General features: G+C 40.4%; 1 protein-coding gene across 2 annotated transcripts; it reads left to right on the forward strand.

The window, feature by feature from the left end:
• Nucleotides 1-2153: 2153 nt before the first annotated feature.
• RPE (ribulose-5-phosphate-3-epimerase) lies at nucleotides 2154-17689 on the forward strand. 2 transcript variants are annotated; one of them, XM_079783175.1, is made up of 6 exons: nucleotides 2154-2346; nucleotides 9146-9225; nucleotides 13834-13973; nucleotides 14363-14497; nucleotides 15049-15135; nucleotides 17556-17689. In XM_079783175.1, the coding sequence occupies exons 1-6, from the start codon at nucleotides 2225-2227 to the stop codon at nucleotides 17676-17678; spliced, it is 687 nt and encodes a 228-aa protein (XP_079639301.1). In that variant the 5' UTR covers nucleotides 2154-2224; the 3' UTR covers nucleotides 17679-17689. The 2 variants fall into 2 exon arrangements, with proteins under 2 accessions (XP_079639301.1, XP_079639302.1); XM_079783176.1 differs by having other exon boundaries at nucleotides 2209-2335.
• The last annotated feature ends 1228 nt before the right edge of the window (nucleotides 17690-18917 follow it).

Raw genomic sequence — 18917 nt, forward strand, 5'->3', positions numbered from 1 at the left:
AATGACTGGTAGATTTCCCAGGAGGAATGTTAAGGACCTGGTTGTCCTCTGAATGTGGCCAGAACCATCATGGGGTTCAAGTTACTACCAGTCTGCCTTTTATACAGAGTACAAAGTGCCCTATCCTTACCCTCTAAGGTATGTTCTTGCTAAATTCATTTTTTTTCCTCACATGGTTGGTATTTTCTGACCCAAAGACTCTAGACACATTTGGCAGAAGAATAAACACTCATACCTCACTTCAGTTGTGTCTGAACAGTAAATAAATGGATTATAATCTGTCAATGAGCATTCCTGAGAGGAAAAAACCAAGAAGATAAGAGGGATGAGGACAAGAAGCAGAGAAGGAGAGTAGTAATAATAACCACCATTGTTTAGTTCTGGGCACCAGGCATAATGTGCTGGGCACATCACCAGGATTTGCTTATTTAACCCTCACAACACTGGACACTATCTTAACAGATGAGAAAACAATGAAGCAGGGAGAAGTGACTTTCCAGGTCATTGTGGACTCAGAGAAGAAAGATTTATTTATTTATTTATTTATTTATTTATTTATTTATTTATTTAAATATATTTTATTGATTTTTTTACAGAGAGGAAGAGAGAGGGATAGAGAGTTAGAAACATCGATGAGAGAGAAACATCGATCAGCTGCCTCTTGCACACCCCCTACTGGGGATGTGCCCGCAACCAAGGTACATGCCCTTGACCGGAATCGAACCTGGGACCCTTGAGTCCGCAGGCCGACGCTCTATCCACTGAGCCAAACCGATTTCGGCAAGAAAGATTTATTTGATGTGAACCCCTAGGAGAAATTTATCTGCTGAGATGGACTCCCCATGGTCAACTGAGGGCCCAAATTTTGCATTTTATTTTTAAATTACAGTTTACTTTCAATATTATTTTGTGTTGGTTTCAGGTGAGCAGCATAGTGGCTAGACAATCCTATACTGTACAAAGTGTTCTCCCCAGTATTTACAGTACCCACCTGGCATCATACATAGTTATTGCAATATTATTGACTGTATTTCCTGTGCTATACTTTACATCCCTGTGGGCATTTTGCAACTACCAATTTGTACCTCCTAATTCCTTTGCCTCCTCCACCCAGTCCCCCAATCCCTTCCCCTCTGGCAACCACCAGTCTACTCTCTGTGTCTATGAGTCTGTTTCAATTTTGTTTGTTCATTTCTCTTGTTCTTTCGATTTCACATATAAGTGAAATCACATGGTATGTGCAACACCATGGATGGACTTAGAGGGTGTTATGCTCAGGGAATCAGTCAGTCAAATAATAAGAGCCTAGTGGCCATTTGCTGACAGGGGGTTCTCATATACTTTGTGCCAGGAAGAACCACAGAGGAATTCTAAGCTTCCTGCTCTATGCCCTGCTCATTGACTCCCACTGAGTCAACTACCATAAGAGGCTTCATTTTGCCACCAATGGACTAAGACCAGCCCAGTCAGATCAGAACTGCCCCATAACGACCAATCAGGATGCATAATGCTGACCAATCAGGGCTCCACGATTCAGACCAATCAGATGTGTGCGATTTGGGGTGCCTCGTTTACATGAAATGGACCTACTTGAAAACTTGAGCAGGGACTTTCCTTATATACAGCAGTTTCCCCTTTGTCTCAGGGGAACACAATTCAGGTTTTACCAGGGTCTGTAGCTCCTACAGCTGCTTTTGCTCAAATACATGCTTTTTAATCCTTATTATAGTCTAAAATTAATTTGGGGTTACCTCACCCAGCTAGTGTCTAATAGAGCTATGATTCCGCCCTAAAGCTGACTCCTTCAGCTTTTAGGACCAGTTCAAGGAGAGAGAAATAAGGAAGAAGTAAGTGGTTTTTTGCTTTGTGTTTATTAAGGGTGACGGGGGATGGAAAGGAAAGGCACACAAATGATGGAGAAACACATTGTACAGCAAGGAGGAAAAGGAACTATAGGAAGGTAAGGTGTTAAAAGATGAAGAAACTCGAGCTCCGAGAGGACCAAAGCCGGTTTTTAAAAAGGAAGGTCAGAGGCTGGGGGCCTTGATGCGAGGCCCCGCCCCCCACCGGAAGGCGGGACTTCCTCCTCCCGGGCCGCTGCTTCCGGCGGAGCCCGGAAGACTCTGAGGGGGAAGAGGCAGCGTCAGAACGGCGCAGCCAATCGGAGCGACGCCTTCGCCTTGCCCGGGACTCGTGAGGTACCTTGCTCTGGGGAACCAGCACCATGGCGTCGGGCTGCAAGGTTGGGCCGTCCATCCTCAACAGCGATCTGGCCAATTTGGGCGCCGAGTGCCTCCGAATGCTGGACTCCGGGGCCGACTACCTGCACCTGGATGTAATGGACGGGTAACTCCGCGGGGCTCGGGTCCGGCTGGCCGCGCGGGCGGGGTGGGCGCGCCTGGATGGAGGGAGCCTGTTGGGTGCGCGGCGCCCCAGGACCGCGGAGCGCCTGGCTCCGAGCGCGGTCACCAGAAGGGGGGCGGGCTGGGGGCCCCGGGCCCCGCCGGGAGCGGAGCGGAGCTGAGGCGGCGTCCGGGCCTCTCTTCCCCGCTCCCGGCGTGGCGAGTGGTCGTCTAGCCCTCAGCAACCCGGAAGCGACTTCAGTCTCCAGGACGCCTCTCTCATTTCCGGTGGGGGAAACTGAGGCCCGAGGGGATAGGCATGACTTGCCCAAGGTCATATAATGTAGGGAGTTGGTGGCCCAGCCGGGGTCTCCCCACCTGGGCACCTGGGGCCCCCCCGGACTCGCCCTTTCACCTCGTTGAGCTGGTGTCATTGACGTGAGAAAAAATGCGAGTCATCGTGAAACCTGCCGCCCAGTCCTCGTCGGGAGAGGAAACGAGGTGGGACGGGTTCACGTTCACGGCGCCCGGCCGGTCGTAGATTCCTAAGGGTTGGTGGTATCATGGTTCGAATTGTGATTTTGCTGTCTGTCTTCGGGGACCCTGCTCTCCGGGGAGTTCCTTTTTTTTTTGGTTTTGTTTTTTTTTTGTAAGTCTTATTTAAGCGCTGTGATTGCAGCACCTGATACTGTTCGGAACCAGGATGGTGCTAGTGTCTTAATTTGATTATAAAACGAGGACCGAACCTGGGGAAAGCGGTAAGGCGCTCTCCAGTTGCAACTTGGATCTGCGTGGGTTTGCCAAGCAGTTTTCTGAGCCCCGCGGATGACTGGCCATAAAATCCTAACAGCCTTTACCCAGGGCTGGGGCAGGAAGATGCATTTACTTCCAATGGGCAAGATCTCTGCGTGCCCTCCTGCACATTGGCAAGTTGTGTTATTTACAAAAGAGGATCCGTTACTTCTCTGTGTAACGCCGCTCCTCTTATAAATGAGTTTTGTCTTCCTTTGCGTGGTTAAATCTGTGGCTTCTCTTTCTCCTTCCACTCAGTTACCTTACAGGTTTGACCACCTGATTGATAATGGCAAAATCTTGACCTTCGAGTGCTCCGGGAATTCTAGGCAAAGAGTGTAAGAAAATTAGTACATATTACCTCTCACAAAAGCTTGATTTTTTTTTTTTTAGTTTGCTATCGTATGTCGTTCTGCTTCTGTACTTTTTTTTGGACAGCTTTGCTTGGAAGCCCTGAACTTTCACAGGTGATATCACTGAACGGAGTGTGGACCGCAGCGATGGGCAGCTACATTTTTGTGTCAGAGACACTCAGGGCTTTCAGGATGGAACAGGCTACATGGATATGTACTAGGATGTAGTCTGTCAGACACAGAGAACAGTTTGGCTTTACATAAGTCGTGCTCACCAAAACTGGGAATATTAATGATAACAATAGCTCCTAGCTATTTCTGTCCCAGTGCTTTTTGTGAATTAACTCACACCCCTTGAAGAGGTGGGTGCTGTCCTTAGCACCAGCTTTTGACCGTGAGGAGTCACATGCAAAGAGACGAAGTCACTCTCAGGGGTTTCCTGGCTAGGAAGTGGTGGAGCCAGGGTGGGAAGCATGCAACAGCTGTGTTGTCTCGGAAATACATGTCCTCTGTGGGTAGTGGGCTGACAGAGAATGACTGAGACATTCTCTGTCCTTACAGAGCAACTAATAATTTATACACATTTTTGTTCCTATTTCATATCTCTCCTGCTACACTGTAAGCTCCCTGATAACAGAATCTGTCTTTCTCGCTCAGCTCTATTCTCTGCGGGTAAAGCACCATGGCAAGCTTAGTTATAGTTGATCCAATAAATGAAAGGCTGTATCATAATCTCAAGATTAAGATGAAAGTATTTGTTTTTTATTGACCCATCTCCCCCTCTGCAAGAAACATCTTAGTGTGAAAGAACTAAATTCTGCATACACCACTTAAAAACCCTTTCCCTTTTAAGCTTCACCCCTTTTTGAGCTAACAGCTGCTATTCCTATTACCCTATTACAAAGGAGGAAACCAGTTTAAGCAGGTTCAGCCCCTTCCTGGCTGTCCCACCAGAAGAGGTAAAGCCAGGCTGAGCTGCAGTGTCCCCTAGGCCGGGGGCATGAAAGGGGAGGAGGGAGAGGAGGGAGAGGGTGGTGGTGGACTCCTTTCCCCAGGGTTTACCTTCCCTCCAGCTACTGTTTCCATGCTTTTCTCTCCTGGCTCCCTTTGAAAATCTCCAACATTACACTGAGTTTGGGTGTGTTTGTTCTTTTCTCGTCCCCCCACTCTCCCACTAAGACTCCATTTCTCTTCTGATTAAAACTGAATGTCTTCATCTTGAAAGTCCGAAACAAGTTCTGGAAACCCTGTGGGAGGTGGGGCACTGGTGTGGTTAGATATTTGAAATAAAGGACAAGAGGAAAAGAAAGTTAGAACACATATAAATGCATCATGACAGGATGGTAACTGGAAATGTGTTGGTCCTGTGTGTGGAAACAGACCAAATAAGCAATTTCTTTTTATTTTCTTAATCCTCATATGAGGATACTTTCCCATTGATCTCTTAGAGAGAGGGAAAGACAGAAACATCGATGTGAGAGAAACACATAGATTGGTTGCCTCCTGCATGTGCCCCGACCAGGGCCCTGGGCCACAGAGGAGCCTGCAACCAAGGTACATGCCCTTGACCTGAATCAAACCCAGGACCCTTTGGTCCGCAGACTGATGCTCTATCCACTGAGCAAAACCGGCTAGGTTGCAAATAAGCAATTTCTAAGTTAATTACCAGAATTTAAAATTGGGGAGGTTTCATATTAATACTAATAATCTGACTTTTGAAAAGCATCCAAAGGTTTGCCAGTACTGGTCCAGTCTCACAAGGCCCCAATAGGCTGGAGATGAATGGCAGCCACTATTAGCCAGGCCAGATGTTCTTTATTCACTGTTTTGCTTCTCCATGTTACCTGCTGGTCCTTGTAAGCACATGAGTTTGTGATTCCTGGTTCACAGGAATTGTTTTCTGGTTACAGTCTTTCGACATTTTATATCAAAGTTAGTCCGTCTCTTATCATCTTTGCCTTTTTGAGAGATCTGGTAAAGGCTTGATATGTCTAAAATATATTGCATGACAATTGTAAACAAAGCTTAGGGTTGATGGAACATGATGAGAGTTAAAATAATTGTATCCTATGTTATAGTAAATAATTATAGTTTAATTTCAGTAGTTTTCTGGGGGAAAAGACTTTTTTATTTTTATTTATTTATTTATTTTTTTGCAAACTTTACTCCCAAAAGTAACCTCAAGGAAAAAAAGTCGGTAATGTAATAATGAAGCAAACTTCCTTGATAAATTTTTTCTTCATTAAAGTGAAATATTTTAGTGTTTTCCAAGCTGGTCTGATAGAGCTCCCTGAGCACTTAAGAATTCAGATTCCCAGCCCCTCTTTGGTGTCAGTAGGCTTGGAGTAGAGCCTGTAAATCCTTCTGTTGTAAGTGTTCACCTGGTTACTGTTGTCGAGCAAATTTTGGGTCACCATGAATTCATGTTTGCGTTTGTAGCCTTTTTTTGTTATGGTTTAGGTATAAGCCTTTGGTTTCTTAGGGTATTGGTGCATTTTTGTTCTCCCAGTGTACTTGGTGAACGTGGTGCATTTAATTGATCTTCAGTAGCACAATTTGTCATATAATTTGGGGGGTCAGTAGTTTTATACAGTCTGCTGCTGTTTCTCAATGAAGTAAAAGTATATTTGTTCCATTCTCATATTTTCTCAAGATGTGGTGATGCTTATTTTCATGATAAATGAAACCTAAATTTGAGACAACAAACGTACAGGCATACCTCGGAGATACTGAGTTCCATTCCAGGCATCTGTAATAAAGTGAGGATTGCAATAAAGTGAGTCCTCGTTATCTTTTTACTGGTGGGGGGTCTTGCCTTCAGTTTGTGTAAAAACACCACCAACAAAAAACACACCTGTGAAGTGCGATAAAACAAGGTATGCCTGTACTTCCAAGGCCAGACAGCAAATTAAAAAAACAGTAAACGAAATACAAATCTGTCAGTTCCAGAGTTGTATAATATTCATTAAGCCTCACTGCCTCCTTCTCTGACCCTTACTTCCAAGTTGTAAGTAATCATAATAATCCTCTTAGGAATAACCCTAGCAATCGTTGCTCTTAGGCAAATGTTAGATGACCTCCTAAATGCTAAAACCCCAACCTCCAAGGACCAAGGTGAAAGTGTCTGTACCCATCCGTCTCACAGGCTCCTCCCAGATGTGTCCTGAATCCTGACCTCTCCCTCTTAACTCTCCTCACCTGGACTAGCTTTTTCTGTTCCTTATTAGTTTGTTGGTGGAGGGGCAGGTGAGACTGTAAAGAGCTTGAACTTTGGAGCCAGGTTGCCTGCATTAACGCTTGCCTCCAACACTACCTGGTTGTGTGACCTTGGGCCTCTTTTCCTCATCTATAAAACACAGATAACGTCGTATCTACTTCATAGACTTGTAAGTTTTAATGAGTTAACATATGGAAAGTGCTTAGAATGGTGCCTGGTCCATATAAGTTTAAACTGTTAAAATCTCACTTTAACACTCATTCAGCCTGTCATCTAAGCTTAAAATCTTAACCATGGTGTATTCTCTCCACCACACCCCCATCTTACCAGTTAAATCCTTTACCTGTCTTTGTTTCTATTATTTTCCTTGCCATCTGCCAACACCTATTACCTCCCTTCTTCCAATTTACTGCCCAGTCCCTTCCTACTTTATTATTTGCATCTTATCTTTTATTTGCTTTTTATTTTAAAACCTCATTTCATATTTACAGCAGGATGAAATCTAAACACTGAGCCAGCATTTGATTTCTTTTTCACACTAACCAATCTGGGAGACACCATTTTCCTCCTTCTTTGAGCATAACTTGTTTATTTCTGCCTTTGCTTCATTTATTTTCCCACCTTTAAAATTCTGTTCTGTAAATCTCATGATCTTCCCCCCTCTTGTAAAATGCTATACTCCTTGCCTCTGGAACCGGTTTTACCTCATATTTGTCTACTTGTTATTGTTTAGCTTTTCTTGCAATCTCATATAGGGTAATACCTATTATTTTTAACAAATGAAGCCTATATTCCAGTGGCTTAGCATTATAAAGTTTATTTCTCATTCATGTAACAATTCAGTGTGAATGTCCTTCAATGATAAAGTTCAGTGGCATAGACTTTTTAAAAAAATATTTATTGTTGAAGTGTTACATATATTCCTTTATTCCCCCATTGCCTCCTTCTAGCCCACCCCTGCTCCCCTGTGTCCATGGGTTATGCATATATGGATACAAGTTCTTTGATTGATCTCTTCCCGCCCACCCCCACCTTCCCACTGAGATTGGACAGTCTGTTCCAAGAGCCGGCCATAGACTGTTTATCCTGTGGCTTTGTTATTCCTTAAGGGCTTCTTTATTGGCAGAAGGGTAAAATGAGCACAGAAAAAGAATACTACTTAACCTCCTGGGCTCTGCAGTGACACACATAACTTAAACTCACAGTCCACTCATATGGGCCCACTGGATGTAAAGGGAGTTGGGAAATGTGGTCCTTGGTTGTCTGCATTGGCTTCCTATCAACTATACAATAACAGTAGGTCATGAATTCTGGTGAGTTATTAGGCATCTCTTGCCAATGAGATTGTAGCATTTTCTGGGCTAGGCAGGGACTCTTACATGTATTTTTTATAAAATACAGTACTCTAAAGCAACCAGAACGGTGCTTAATAGAACTTGAGGACTAACAGGAGTAGGAGGACGGTTAAGTACTTTGTGTCTGATACTTGGAAAACTTAATTTGACTCTTGCCCTACAAATAATTAATTGGTTGACTTAAGGAAGTTATTTATTCTATGTTCTTCATATAATAACCGGTTTACTTCATAAGGCTGAAAGTTTAAATAAACTGTCATTTAATGCCCTGTGGTCTAGGATATGAAAGATCCATATTACAGTCCAGAACTAACTAGTACAGAGGGACTTCTTTCTTGAACATCTCCCATCTGGAACAATTTCTCCACCTGACAACCCTTTCATGCTGATACCTGTATGATCAGTCATGCATCTCAGGTGACAAAGGAAAGAATGGGCAAATGTGAGTCAGTTTACCACTGTTAAAATCTCAGGATATTATGCTGTGAATATTTTCATGTTTTTTTGCTTTTGTTGCTGCTTATAATTATTGCTAGATTTTCATTTTTTTTACTGTATATTTTCTTTCCTTTTTGATAAATTTACATTTAATGTCCTTTTTGTTTTTAAAGTGTTTATTTATAGGTTAAACAGTACAATAGACATGTACTGTATATAAGAAAGGTTAAAACGGAATCATTTGGCATCTGGAACGGATTAATTCAATTTACATTATTTCTAATGGGAAAAAATGACTCAGTTTTCGAACAGCCTTCAAGAATGAATTAAGTTCAAGAAATGAGGTTCCACTGTATATGACTTGGGCAAGTCATATAACTTCTGGGTTTTGATTTTGTCATCTTTCTAGTTCTACCCGTCAGGGATTATGAATTACAGAGTTAAATCATGTGATTATTATGATTTGTGCAAATATCAAGGAGATACTACTTTGTAAACCCAAAATTATCCAGATAATTTTAGTATTGTTTAATACTGATGACGTTAAGTATTACATTGACAAATAGTATAATCACAGACATTCCCTTCTCCCCCCATCAGCGTACATATTGAAAACATTTTCGGAGTAAGATTTTGTTTGTCTTGTAGGCATTTTGTTCCCAACATCACCTTTGGTCACCCTGTGGTAGAAAGCCTCCGAAAGCAGCTAGGCCAGGACCCTTTCTTTGGTAAGTGGGTGTTACGCCATCTGACGCGGGATGTGTTGCTCAAGTAAAGGAAAAGGTGGTTGATGTCTCAACTTTCAATTTCATCTAGAACCCCTTTCCCCCTATCTCTGTGCTGGGGCTTCATTGGCTGCCTATAATAAGCCAAACTCTTGCCTGTCTCAGGGCCTTAAGGACTTTTGCTAATTTCTTGCCTGGAAAGTTATTCACTTGTCTAGGTCTGCCTCATCTTTCAGCCTTGAATCATTTCTCATTTCCTCAGAGAGGCCTTTCTAAGCACCTTATCTTAAGTTAACCCTTATCCAGTTATCATATCAACTTCTGGATATTCTTCTTAGAACTTCCTTTAATCTGAGGTTATTTTTATCAGACTGTAAATTCCTTGATTATAGAGATTTCCTAGAGCTAGCCTAGAAACAAGATTGGGGCTCAGTGTAATGTTAAATGAATTTATGAATTGATTGATTTTTATGTTCTAGAAATGGAGCCAATTATTTCATGCAAATTGAAGCTTTCTGCAAGTGGGGCCTATATATGTTCCCTCTTCAATGCTGTAGGATATTGTGAATTAAGGTTTATAAGATCACACAGTAACCTAGAAGTTACTTCTAATGGAAAATGAATTCAGCCCACATATTGTTGCTGCTCTTTTAAACTAAGCTAGCAGTGCCTCATTTGCCAAATCTCTTTTACGTAAGTTTCTCAGTGGTATTGTAAGTTCTCAGCCGCACGTGGCTAGTGACTACTATATTGTATAATACCACTATGGAACATTGCCATCATTGTAGAAAGTGCTGTTGGACAGAGCCTCTCTGCAGTATCCATCCACTTTGAGTGAACCAAAGAAAATGTACATTATCATCTAATTTATGTGACAAGAGGAAAACAGTGTTCCATCAACATGTTCACCGTTTTGCAATTTCCAAATAATGGAATTTTCCAATATAAATTTGTTCTTCTGACTATCAGAGGTGGATGAAATAAGTAGCCTTGTTTGTCCCCCCTATACAGTGGCCACAGAGTCCTGTTTCTGGCTTTGTGTATGGATTTTTAAAAATCTTTTTTTCCCCCCTTTTCTCTCCCTTTTATTTGGTCGCCTGGTGTCACTTCTCACTGCTGTTTGTGTCTCCTACTATCAGTGCTTCTCCTCTTACCAACCCTACTGCCACCACCACATATAATCTGCTTTTTCTTGTTTTAGTTTATTTGCTGATAAAGTCACTAACCTTTCTAGAATTGGGTCTAAAATAAAGAGGAATGGACTCTGTGTGCTTTAATGTTGCATTTTGTGATCTTTGCTTTTTTAAATTAAGAAGTGTGTTTTTGTTCTTGGATCTTGACTATTGGATAATTGATACGTGAATATATTCTAGGAACTAAACCACAAGTTGTATAACTGCTAGAGTTCTTAACTGTTTAATCTTAGTACTGGGTGTGAATAACCATTTAAAGAACAAAGTGGTAGGAAAAGTCTGTTTTTGCTATTATCCAGATCATTGGTCTTCAAGTTTGGTCTGAGGACCCATGGAAATCCCTTTCAGTTGGTGTATGAGGTCAAAACTATCTTTATATTACAGTATTATTTGCCATATTTGTACTGAGGATGCGGAAGCAATGGTGAGTTAGTCTGCTGCTGCCTTAGCTCAAATCAAGGCAGTGGTATTCAACTCTACAAGTAGTCATTAACATTCTTCATCGTGATGTGTTCATAGTATCTGTGATGAGGTAGTGCAAATGATTAATTTTAGTAAATCTTGATCCTTGAATGCATGTCTTTTTAATATTTTGTGTGACAAAGTAGAATGTACATACAAGGCACCTCTGCTGCATGCTGGAGTGTGATGGTTTTCTCAAGGAAAACCTCTTAGGCCATTGTTTCTGTTGTGACTGAACTATCTGCTTTTGTTATGAATACCATTTTCACTTGAAAGAACTGACAGATTGAACTGTGGTTATCAGACTTGTGTTTTTACTGACATTTTTTTAAAAAATAACTAAATTAGCCTGTCACTGCAAGGAAAAGACTGGATTAGCTTTTGTTGCTCCCTGATAAAGTTAGAGCTTGTAAGTGAAAATTAGAATTTTTATAAACATGTATCTGCTGCTATGAGCTTGACTAATTCCTACTACTAAGAGCTTTTCTGTAGTGATGAGATCTGTTGTGATGTAATAAATGTGCTTTTTTATAGCATATAATGAAATGTATCTTACTTAGAAGATTTGTGTAATTCAGTGAACCAATACTTATAATTTGAATGGTCAAATTATAAGATAGACTAACAGGTTTTAGTGCAACAAAGTAGAAAAGGTCACTGGTAGGGTTTACAAATTCCACATTTCAGCCAACCTTTTTAAAAGTACCACTTGCTTGCTGAGTTTTGATGTAGAAATAGAATATCCACACTTGTCTGAAAAGGCTATTAATGTACACCTCCCTTTTTTATGTACTTTTCTTCATATAAAACAACATATTGTAACAGAGTGAATGTAGAGCAGATGTAGGAATACAGATGTCTTCTGTTAAGCCAGATGTTAGAGGCTTGCAAAAATGTAAAATAACAACACTCTTACATTAACATCATAAATTTATTATTGCTTTTTTTTAAATGAATTGATAAGTAGACATAAACATTTTCTTTTTTTTTATTTTTTATTTTTTATTGATTCCAGAGAGGAAGGAAGAGGGAGAGAGAGACAGAAACATCAATGATGAGAGAGAACCACCAATCGGCTGCCTCCTGCATGAGCCTACAACCCAGGCATGTGCCCTGACTGGGAATCAAACTGTGATGTTCTGGTTTTATAGGTCGAAGCTCAACCATTGAGCCACAGTGGCTGGTCAACATTTTTTAATTTGAATTTCTACTTCATTAAATACAGGTAGATACAACCCACATCAGCAGTGCTTTTTGGGGTCTTCAGTAATTTGAAGAGTGTAAAGGGAGCCTGATAATAGAACATTTGGGAACTGCTCATCTCGGTGTGTTTAACTACAGGCAGATTCACTGAACCGTTGACTCCCTGAACGCTGGAGAGTCTCCAGTGAGCGCTGCTAGTGGTTACTGAATGGGAGAATGGAATGACATAGCAGTCTGGTAACTTAAGGAATGAGTAAACTAGATATTTTAAACCAGATTGAATTTTCCTGTTTATAATACAGAGTCATAAGAAATACCAAATAGAGTCTATCTTTTAAAAACAGTGTTTTATCTATTAAGATGTGTTCTGTTTTTCTTCCTTTTATTTAGAAATATAAACTTGAATCTTGTTGTCATTAGTCAAGTGGTATACTCTTCCTGACAGTTTTTCAAAGCCTTAGTGCATTTCATAATCTTACTTGAGTTCTGGAATACTAGAATTCTTTTCTTTAATAAGTTAAGCTATGTCAGAAATGTGCTTCCTTTAGCAAAACAAAAAACTCAAAAGTCTTCTCACTACCATCAATCCTGCACAGGGGTATGTATTTACTGTTTTCTTCTTCACAACGATTATTTCTTGATTTAGCAATCTGCCTTCTTCTTATTAAATGTTATTAAGTTACAAGTCAGGATGTTTAAGAAGGTCAGATCTGTTTTGCCTAATATAATATTTATATGATTCAAGATTCAGAATTAGGATGCATGTCAGGCTTCTTTTAGTAACATGTCCTTCTCCCCTTCCAATTCATGCTTCCTCCTGCACTTTTGCCTCTCAGTTATTGGAGTTCTGTTCTGGTTACTCCAGCCCCAATCCTTGCACCATTCTGCCTCTCCTTTCACTGTCCAAACTCGAATCCACAGCAACACCTGTTGGCTCTGCGTTCAGGACATATCCAGGATCCCACAACTTCCCAACATCCTCGGTTATTACTGTCATCCTTTCTCACCTGGGTTATTGCCATGGCTTTCTAAGTCAGATCTTGTCACTTCCTCACTTAAAATCCAGTGGTGTTTTTCTCATCTCATTCAGAATAAAACCTAATGGCCTCCAGAGCTCAGTACTGTCTCCTCACCCCGTGCCTCTCTGACCTCATTTACTCTCCCCATTGCTCTACACCCCAGTCGCACCGCCTTTGTTAATTGTCATCCTAGTGTGTATTGTATTTACTTATTTTTTTATGGTTTCTCTCCCACTAAGAATGTAATCCAATCCTCATGACAGCATATTTTTGTTTGATGTTTTACTCTATCCCTAGGGCCTTAAAATAGTTAATGGTGCAGTAAGTGCTCAATAAAATATTGGTGAAGAGAATCACTTAATTTAGCTTTCTTTTATAAATGAGGAAGCAAGTTTTCACAGATAATGACTTAAAAAAGGTTTTTTTGAGTCATATTTACTAGACGCCCTAGGTTTCCTGATTTCTAGTAATTACTTTCCATATACAGCAACAGATGCTTATTGTGGAAAAGTGTGTGTGTGTGTGTGTGTGTGTGTGTGTGTGTATGAGTTTAACCAAGTCCTAATCTTCAGGATAAAAGGAGGCTATTAATACAGAAGTGTAATTATTTAATAATTATTGTGGTGCCAGAAGAGTATGTATACAAAATGGGGAAAACTACAGGTTGGCTTCAGTAGTAGGAGGCAGGTATTTTCCTTTCAGTAATATTTAGGAGATGTGTCTTTTCTTTCTAGACATGCACATGATGGTGTCGAGGCCGGAACAGTGGGTAAAGCCAATGGCGGTAGCGGGAGCTAATCAGTATACCTTTCATCTTGAGGCTACTGAGAACCCAGGGGCTTTGATTAAAGACATTCGGGAGAATGGGATGAAGGTGAGAGGTCAGCCATGACAGTAATGTTTTATACTACTCAAGCTCAGAGTTGGGAAGATTTGGTGGAAGGCATTTCTTACATTTCTAAGACCAGACTTAGGCAGCTATTCTTCATTTGGAAGCCAGTGTATTAAGTATAACTTTTTTGTATAAGTATAATAATGTGTAATAATTCTTCTGAATATGACTGCTTTTTTAGAAACATTTACATTTAATAGCCTAGTTGACTTTTTAAAAATTATATAGTCTGAACAATTTACACATTCCATTTATGTATGTATTCTCCTTTTTTGAGACTAGGTATTTCTACTGGGCCTGATATGCCACAGTAATAAATATAATGTGGAAGTGATTGTTAATGTGATTTAGCACCTTTGTCTCTGTCACAGGTTGGTCTTGCCATCAAACCAGGAACTACAGTTGAGTATTTGGCACCGTGGGCTAATCAAATAGATATGGCCTTGGTTATGACAGTGGAACCTGGGTTTGGAGGGCAGAAATTCATGGAAGATATGATGCCAAAGGTAAAAGAAGGATTTGATTCTGGGGTGAGACTCTTATGGGTGCTCATTCAATAAATATATATTGAGTCACTTGTATATGCCCTGTTCTGAAGGTGGGGAGATGGAAGTGCCTACAGATTATTTAATACATTATGATAAATGCCATAAAAGATTTAGGTCTGGAAATCAGAAAAGATACTACATTTTAATCTTGAAATTTTCTGCCAAAACCATTATTTCTATAGCCTTTAGAGCTTTGGGGAGTTTTCATTGAATACTGAGGATTTTGTCTTTTTACCATGAAGTATGTTCTCTGAAAAGCCATGACAAATTTAATGCCGTTTGCCAAAAAGAACAAAGCTTGCTTTTGGGAAACTTAATTTGTTTCAGTATATTAAAAGGGAAGTTTTCCCCAGTCACGGTTTGTGTATTGTTATGAAATTACTGTGTGAGACATTTGGAGTCCTATTTTAGTGGGTGATATTGGCTGTTTGATGTTTTGTTTATTTGGTTGTGTCCCCATCCCCATCATATCTACTTTAGGAGTCACTTACTTCCTTGTGTATATCTAGGTTCACTGGTTGCGGACCCAGTTCCCATCTTTGGACATAGAGGTCGATGGTGGAGTAGGTCCTGACACTATCCATAAATGTGCAGAGGTGAGACTGTGCCTCAACTGTGACTCAGACCATTTTCCTCTCAAATGTTATGTCTAGGGCATTGTCTTGTGGGCCAAAGAGATTTCCTCTACATTTCCTAAGTTGCCTGTCTATCTTGGAAATGTTTGTGTGTGGTTGTTGTTTTTTTTGTTTTTGTATTTGTTAATCCTTACCTGAGGATATTTTTCCATTAATTTTTAGAGATAGCGGGAGGGAGAAGGAGAGAAAGAAATATTTATGTGAGACAGACACATCGATTGGTTGCCTCCTGCTTGCACTCAATCCAGTGCCGGGGAACCTGCAAAATATATATATATATGTATATATATATATATACATACACACACACACACACACATATGTGTGTGTGTGTGTGTGTGTGTGTGTGTGTGTGTATATATATATATATATATATATATATGGCTAATATGCTGTGTCTGACTGGTTGCTATGATGCGCACTGACCACCAGGGGGCACTCAATGCAGGAGCTGCTGAGCTGCAGTGACTTGGCAGTGGTGGTTCTCGGGTGACTGACGCACCCTGAAACCAGAGAGGAGGGAGCCTGATTCCTTGCGGGGCTGTGCAATTCCACCTGCCGTGGATTATGTTGTTGCTGGGGCACTGTCGCCCCGAATCTGGTTTACTGCACACTTGTGTTTGCGTTCCACACCCTGTACGACAGCAACTTTGCAGAGTGCCCTCTCGCACGCTGGGACCTCTCAGGGGGGATGTCAGAGAGCTGGTTTCAGCCCGATCCCTGCAGGCCAGGGACCCCACTCATTCCGCAGATGCCCTTCTAGTCACAACGCCACCCCAGGTGCAGCCGGCCAGGGAGGGACCGTCCGCAGGAGGTTGGCTTCAGGGCGTGTCCAGCCCTTCTCGCCCCACCCTGCTGGCCACCTTCTAATTAATTTCCTTTCAATGTGCATGAATCTGTGCACCAGGGCACTAGTAGGAAAATAAGGAGCAATAAGTGAATATTCTAAAATCACATAATCATTAAATAGTAAGTTTGGTTATCTCAGTAATGCTGAAGAAAGTTCCCTTTTGAAAAAGAATATACTGAATGCCAGACTTTAGAAGATCATTAAGTTCCAGGGCCTTGGTTTAGTCATTTGTCCAAATAGAGAAAGAAAGCATACCTTCTTATAAAGGGAAAAAAATTGTTACTCTGTAGAACTTAGGTATTTTAATTACCAATTTGTCTCTTGTAAGAACTGACTAGAGCCATTTTTGTTGAAATTCTGGATCTGATCTCTGGACACCTCTAACCCTCTGTGTCGAACTGGAGTGAGTTTTCTGAGTCGTTAGCTGAGCTGAGTTAGGATCCTGAGCTTCATTAAGAGGTGCCAGCCCTTCCCATAGCACTGCAGGTGATTGAAGTGGCCTGTTCTTACTGAACAGCCTTGTCTGATCTGCACTTCGTTTTTGTATAAATGCCGCACTTTTCTGCTTAGTACTTGTCACAAGCTGGGCTGTGCTAAGTATTTATGGAAGAGGAACTGCCCAAATGTTCAGTGAGCATATATGCTTTGACTCCCTGTGGAATTCTTTTTGCTAAACTGCTCCTTGCCATTATGCTATTCCTGTTTACATTAAAAGATGTATTAAATTGTAGCACTGTAAAACTGATTTTTTTTCCCATTTTTATGAGGAATGTTCTTAGACGTGTAGTACACTGTATCACAGAGTGACAGCATCTCATTGGGAACATTTTCTTCAGCTTCAGTGGTTCCCCCTTTCTTTTGGCAATGAATCACGTCATGGATTGGGTTTCCCTCCTCAAGTCAAATCCTAGGAAGCACAGAGCTAAATTTTGATTGGTATTATTTGCTTTCCTTTAATTTTATTTTTATATTTAAGAACACCTTGAGATTCTTTAAGCCACCTTAAAACCATTTTGGCTGCAGTGAAGCCTGAGTGAGAAGACTCAGTTTCATTCCTTCTGGCCTCAAAATGAGAAATTATTGAATGTTGCCATATTTTATCGATAGCTTCACATTTTAGCAACATTGTCCTCTCAAACTAGCTACCAATTCATTTACATAATTCAAGATTAAAAGATAGGTTTTTTAGTAGCTATGGAGATATTGGTATATATTGGAAAAACCTTAATAGAGTTGAGGATTAAAGATAATTGTTAGCAGAGATGCAGTATAGCTTATTTAGAATTTGTTACTTAAAAAAATCAATGATTTCTTAGAACATTTAAAAACAATTTCACAGCCTTATTTGTTAAGCACTTTAACTTTTTTCTTCATTGAACCAGATTGTTTCAGTCTATTCATCTCAAAGTGGCTTTTGTACAGTTTAAATGCTGACTGACAGATGCAAAGATAGAAACTCGAGTCCAGGAATTCTGTTTTAGGCTTTTCTGTGTCTTTCTTAGAAGCATAACTAAGTGTTTACTTCTTCCAGGCAGGAGCTAACATGATTGTGTCTGGCAGTGCCATTATGAGGAGTGAAGACCCCAGATCTGTGATCAACCTGTTAAGAAATGTTTGCTCAGAAGCTGCTCAGAAACGTTCTCTTGATCGATGAAAGCACAAGGAGTCCAGTGTCTCTGCTCATGAAATGCTTTTACTGGAGAACAAGAATATTGACTACCAAATCATATCACAACTGAGGCAGTGCTGCTTTTCTGAGCAGTTCATTCCAGTGACTAACATCTGTGGTGCAGAATGTCCCAAGAGGTTAGAAATTTAGTGATGGGATTTAAAGATTAGTGGGGTGAAATGCCATTTTTACTGGAAGACTTGATTTTTATAAAGCGTAAAAATAGTTGTATTAAGGTTATAAATAGAAATGCGTCTTAATACCAAGGCACATTAGCTACTATGAAAAATGTTTTTCTCCACTTCTAAAAAAATTTCTATTGTTTCTTGGCTGTTTTCCAAAAGCAAAGTAAGTTCTTATGTTTTTCCTGTTCCTTGTCATTTTTGGTTTGTCTATATGCATTATGAGTAGAATAGAAATTAGGGAAAATCTATGGTTGGGATAGCATACCGTATTCTTCTTGCTTCTAAAACATCTATTTTTTTACTTTGCACCTTATATTTGATATAAAAAAACAATGTATGAAGCCCAGGATTTTTAAGGTCTGTTGTAAAATACAAGCATAGATTTTATCAGGGTGTTTTGTTAGCTTTGCTGCAGGGACCGATGATTCATTGATTTCCCCACCACCATCTCACCATTAATCACACCGACCATTTTTAAGGATATGAGATAATGGGCTAGCTCTGAGCAGAAAGGAAAGAAAAGACTCATTTTGGAAGTATGATTGAATTTACTCTTCCCCTTTCCAAATTTGACCTTAGCAAGTCAAATCAACCAACCTCTTTGAGCTTCTATTAACTGATTTATACATTGAGTTTAATTATAATAACAGAGCAGGGTTGTGTTGAGGATTAAAAAAGATACTCTTACATATGTAAAGCTTCCACCATTGTTCCTAGAACTGCCATAGAATTGGAGAATGCTCAGTACAAAGTAGCTATCATTATCAAGTTTATGTTTTGTAGGTAATAAAGTACTTTGCTAATCTCATTAAATATTCGAATCACCCCTGTGAGTGGGAAGACAGGTATTTTTGTCCCCATTTTTTTAAAATGAAGGCACTAAAGCTCAGCAATAGGCTACAAGCATGGAAAGGACTCAGTAGGGCACAGGATTTCTGGTCTGTACTCTTTTTACAAATGGAGGCCTTGGGAGGTGGATTGGGCAAAGAAAGCTTCTTTACTTAACATTGTCTTATTTCCAGTCTAACTTGACCCTGTA

The sequence above is a fragment of the Cnephaeus nilssonii genome, assembly GCF_951640355.1.
Source record: "Cnephaeus nilssonii genome assembly, chromosome: 10".
NCBI lineage: Eukaryota > Metazoa > Chordata > Mammalia > Chiroptera > Vespertilionidae > Cnephaeus > Cnephaeus nilssonii.

Excerpts from the sequence above, each read along its gene's own strand:
- RPE (XM_079783175.1), top strand. The coding sequence starts at position 2,225 with ATGGCGTCGGGCTGCAAGGTTGGGCCGTCCATCCTCAACAGCGATCTG. Across the intron at positions 9,226-13,833 it reads AGGCCAGGACCCTTTCTTTG|ACATGCACATGATGGTGTCG; the intron begins GTAAGTGGGTGT and ends TTTTCTTTCTAG. Across the intron at positions 15,136-17,555 it reads CTATCCATAAATGTGCAGAG|GCAGGAGCTAACATGATTGT; the intron begins GTGAGACTGTGC and ends TACTTCTTCCAG.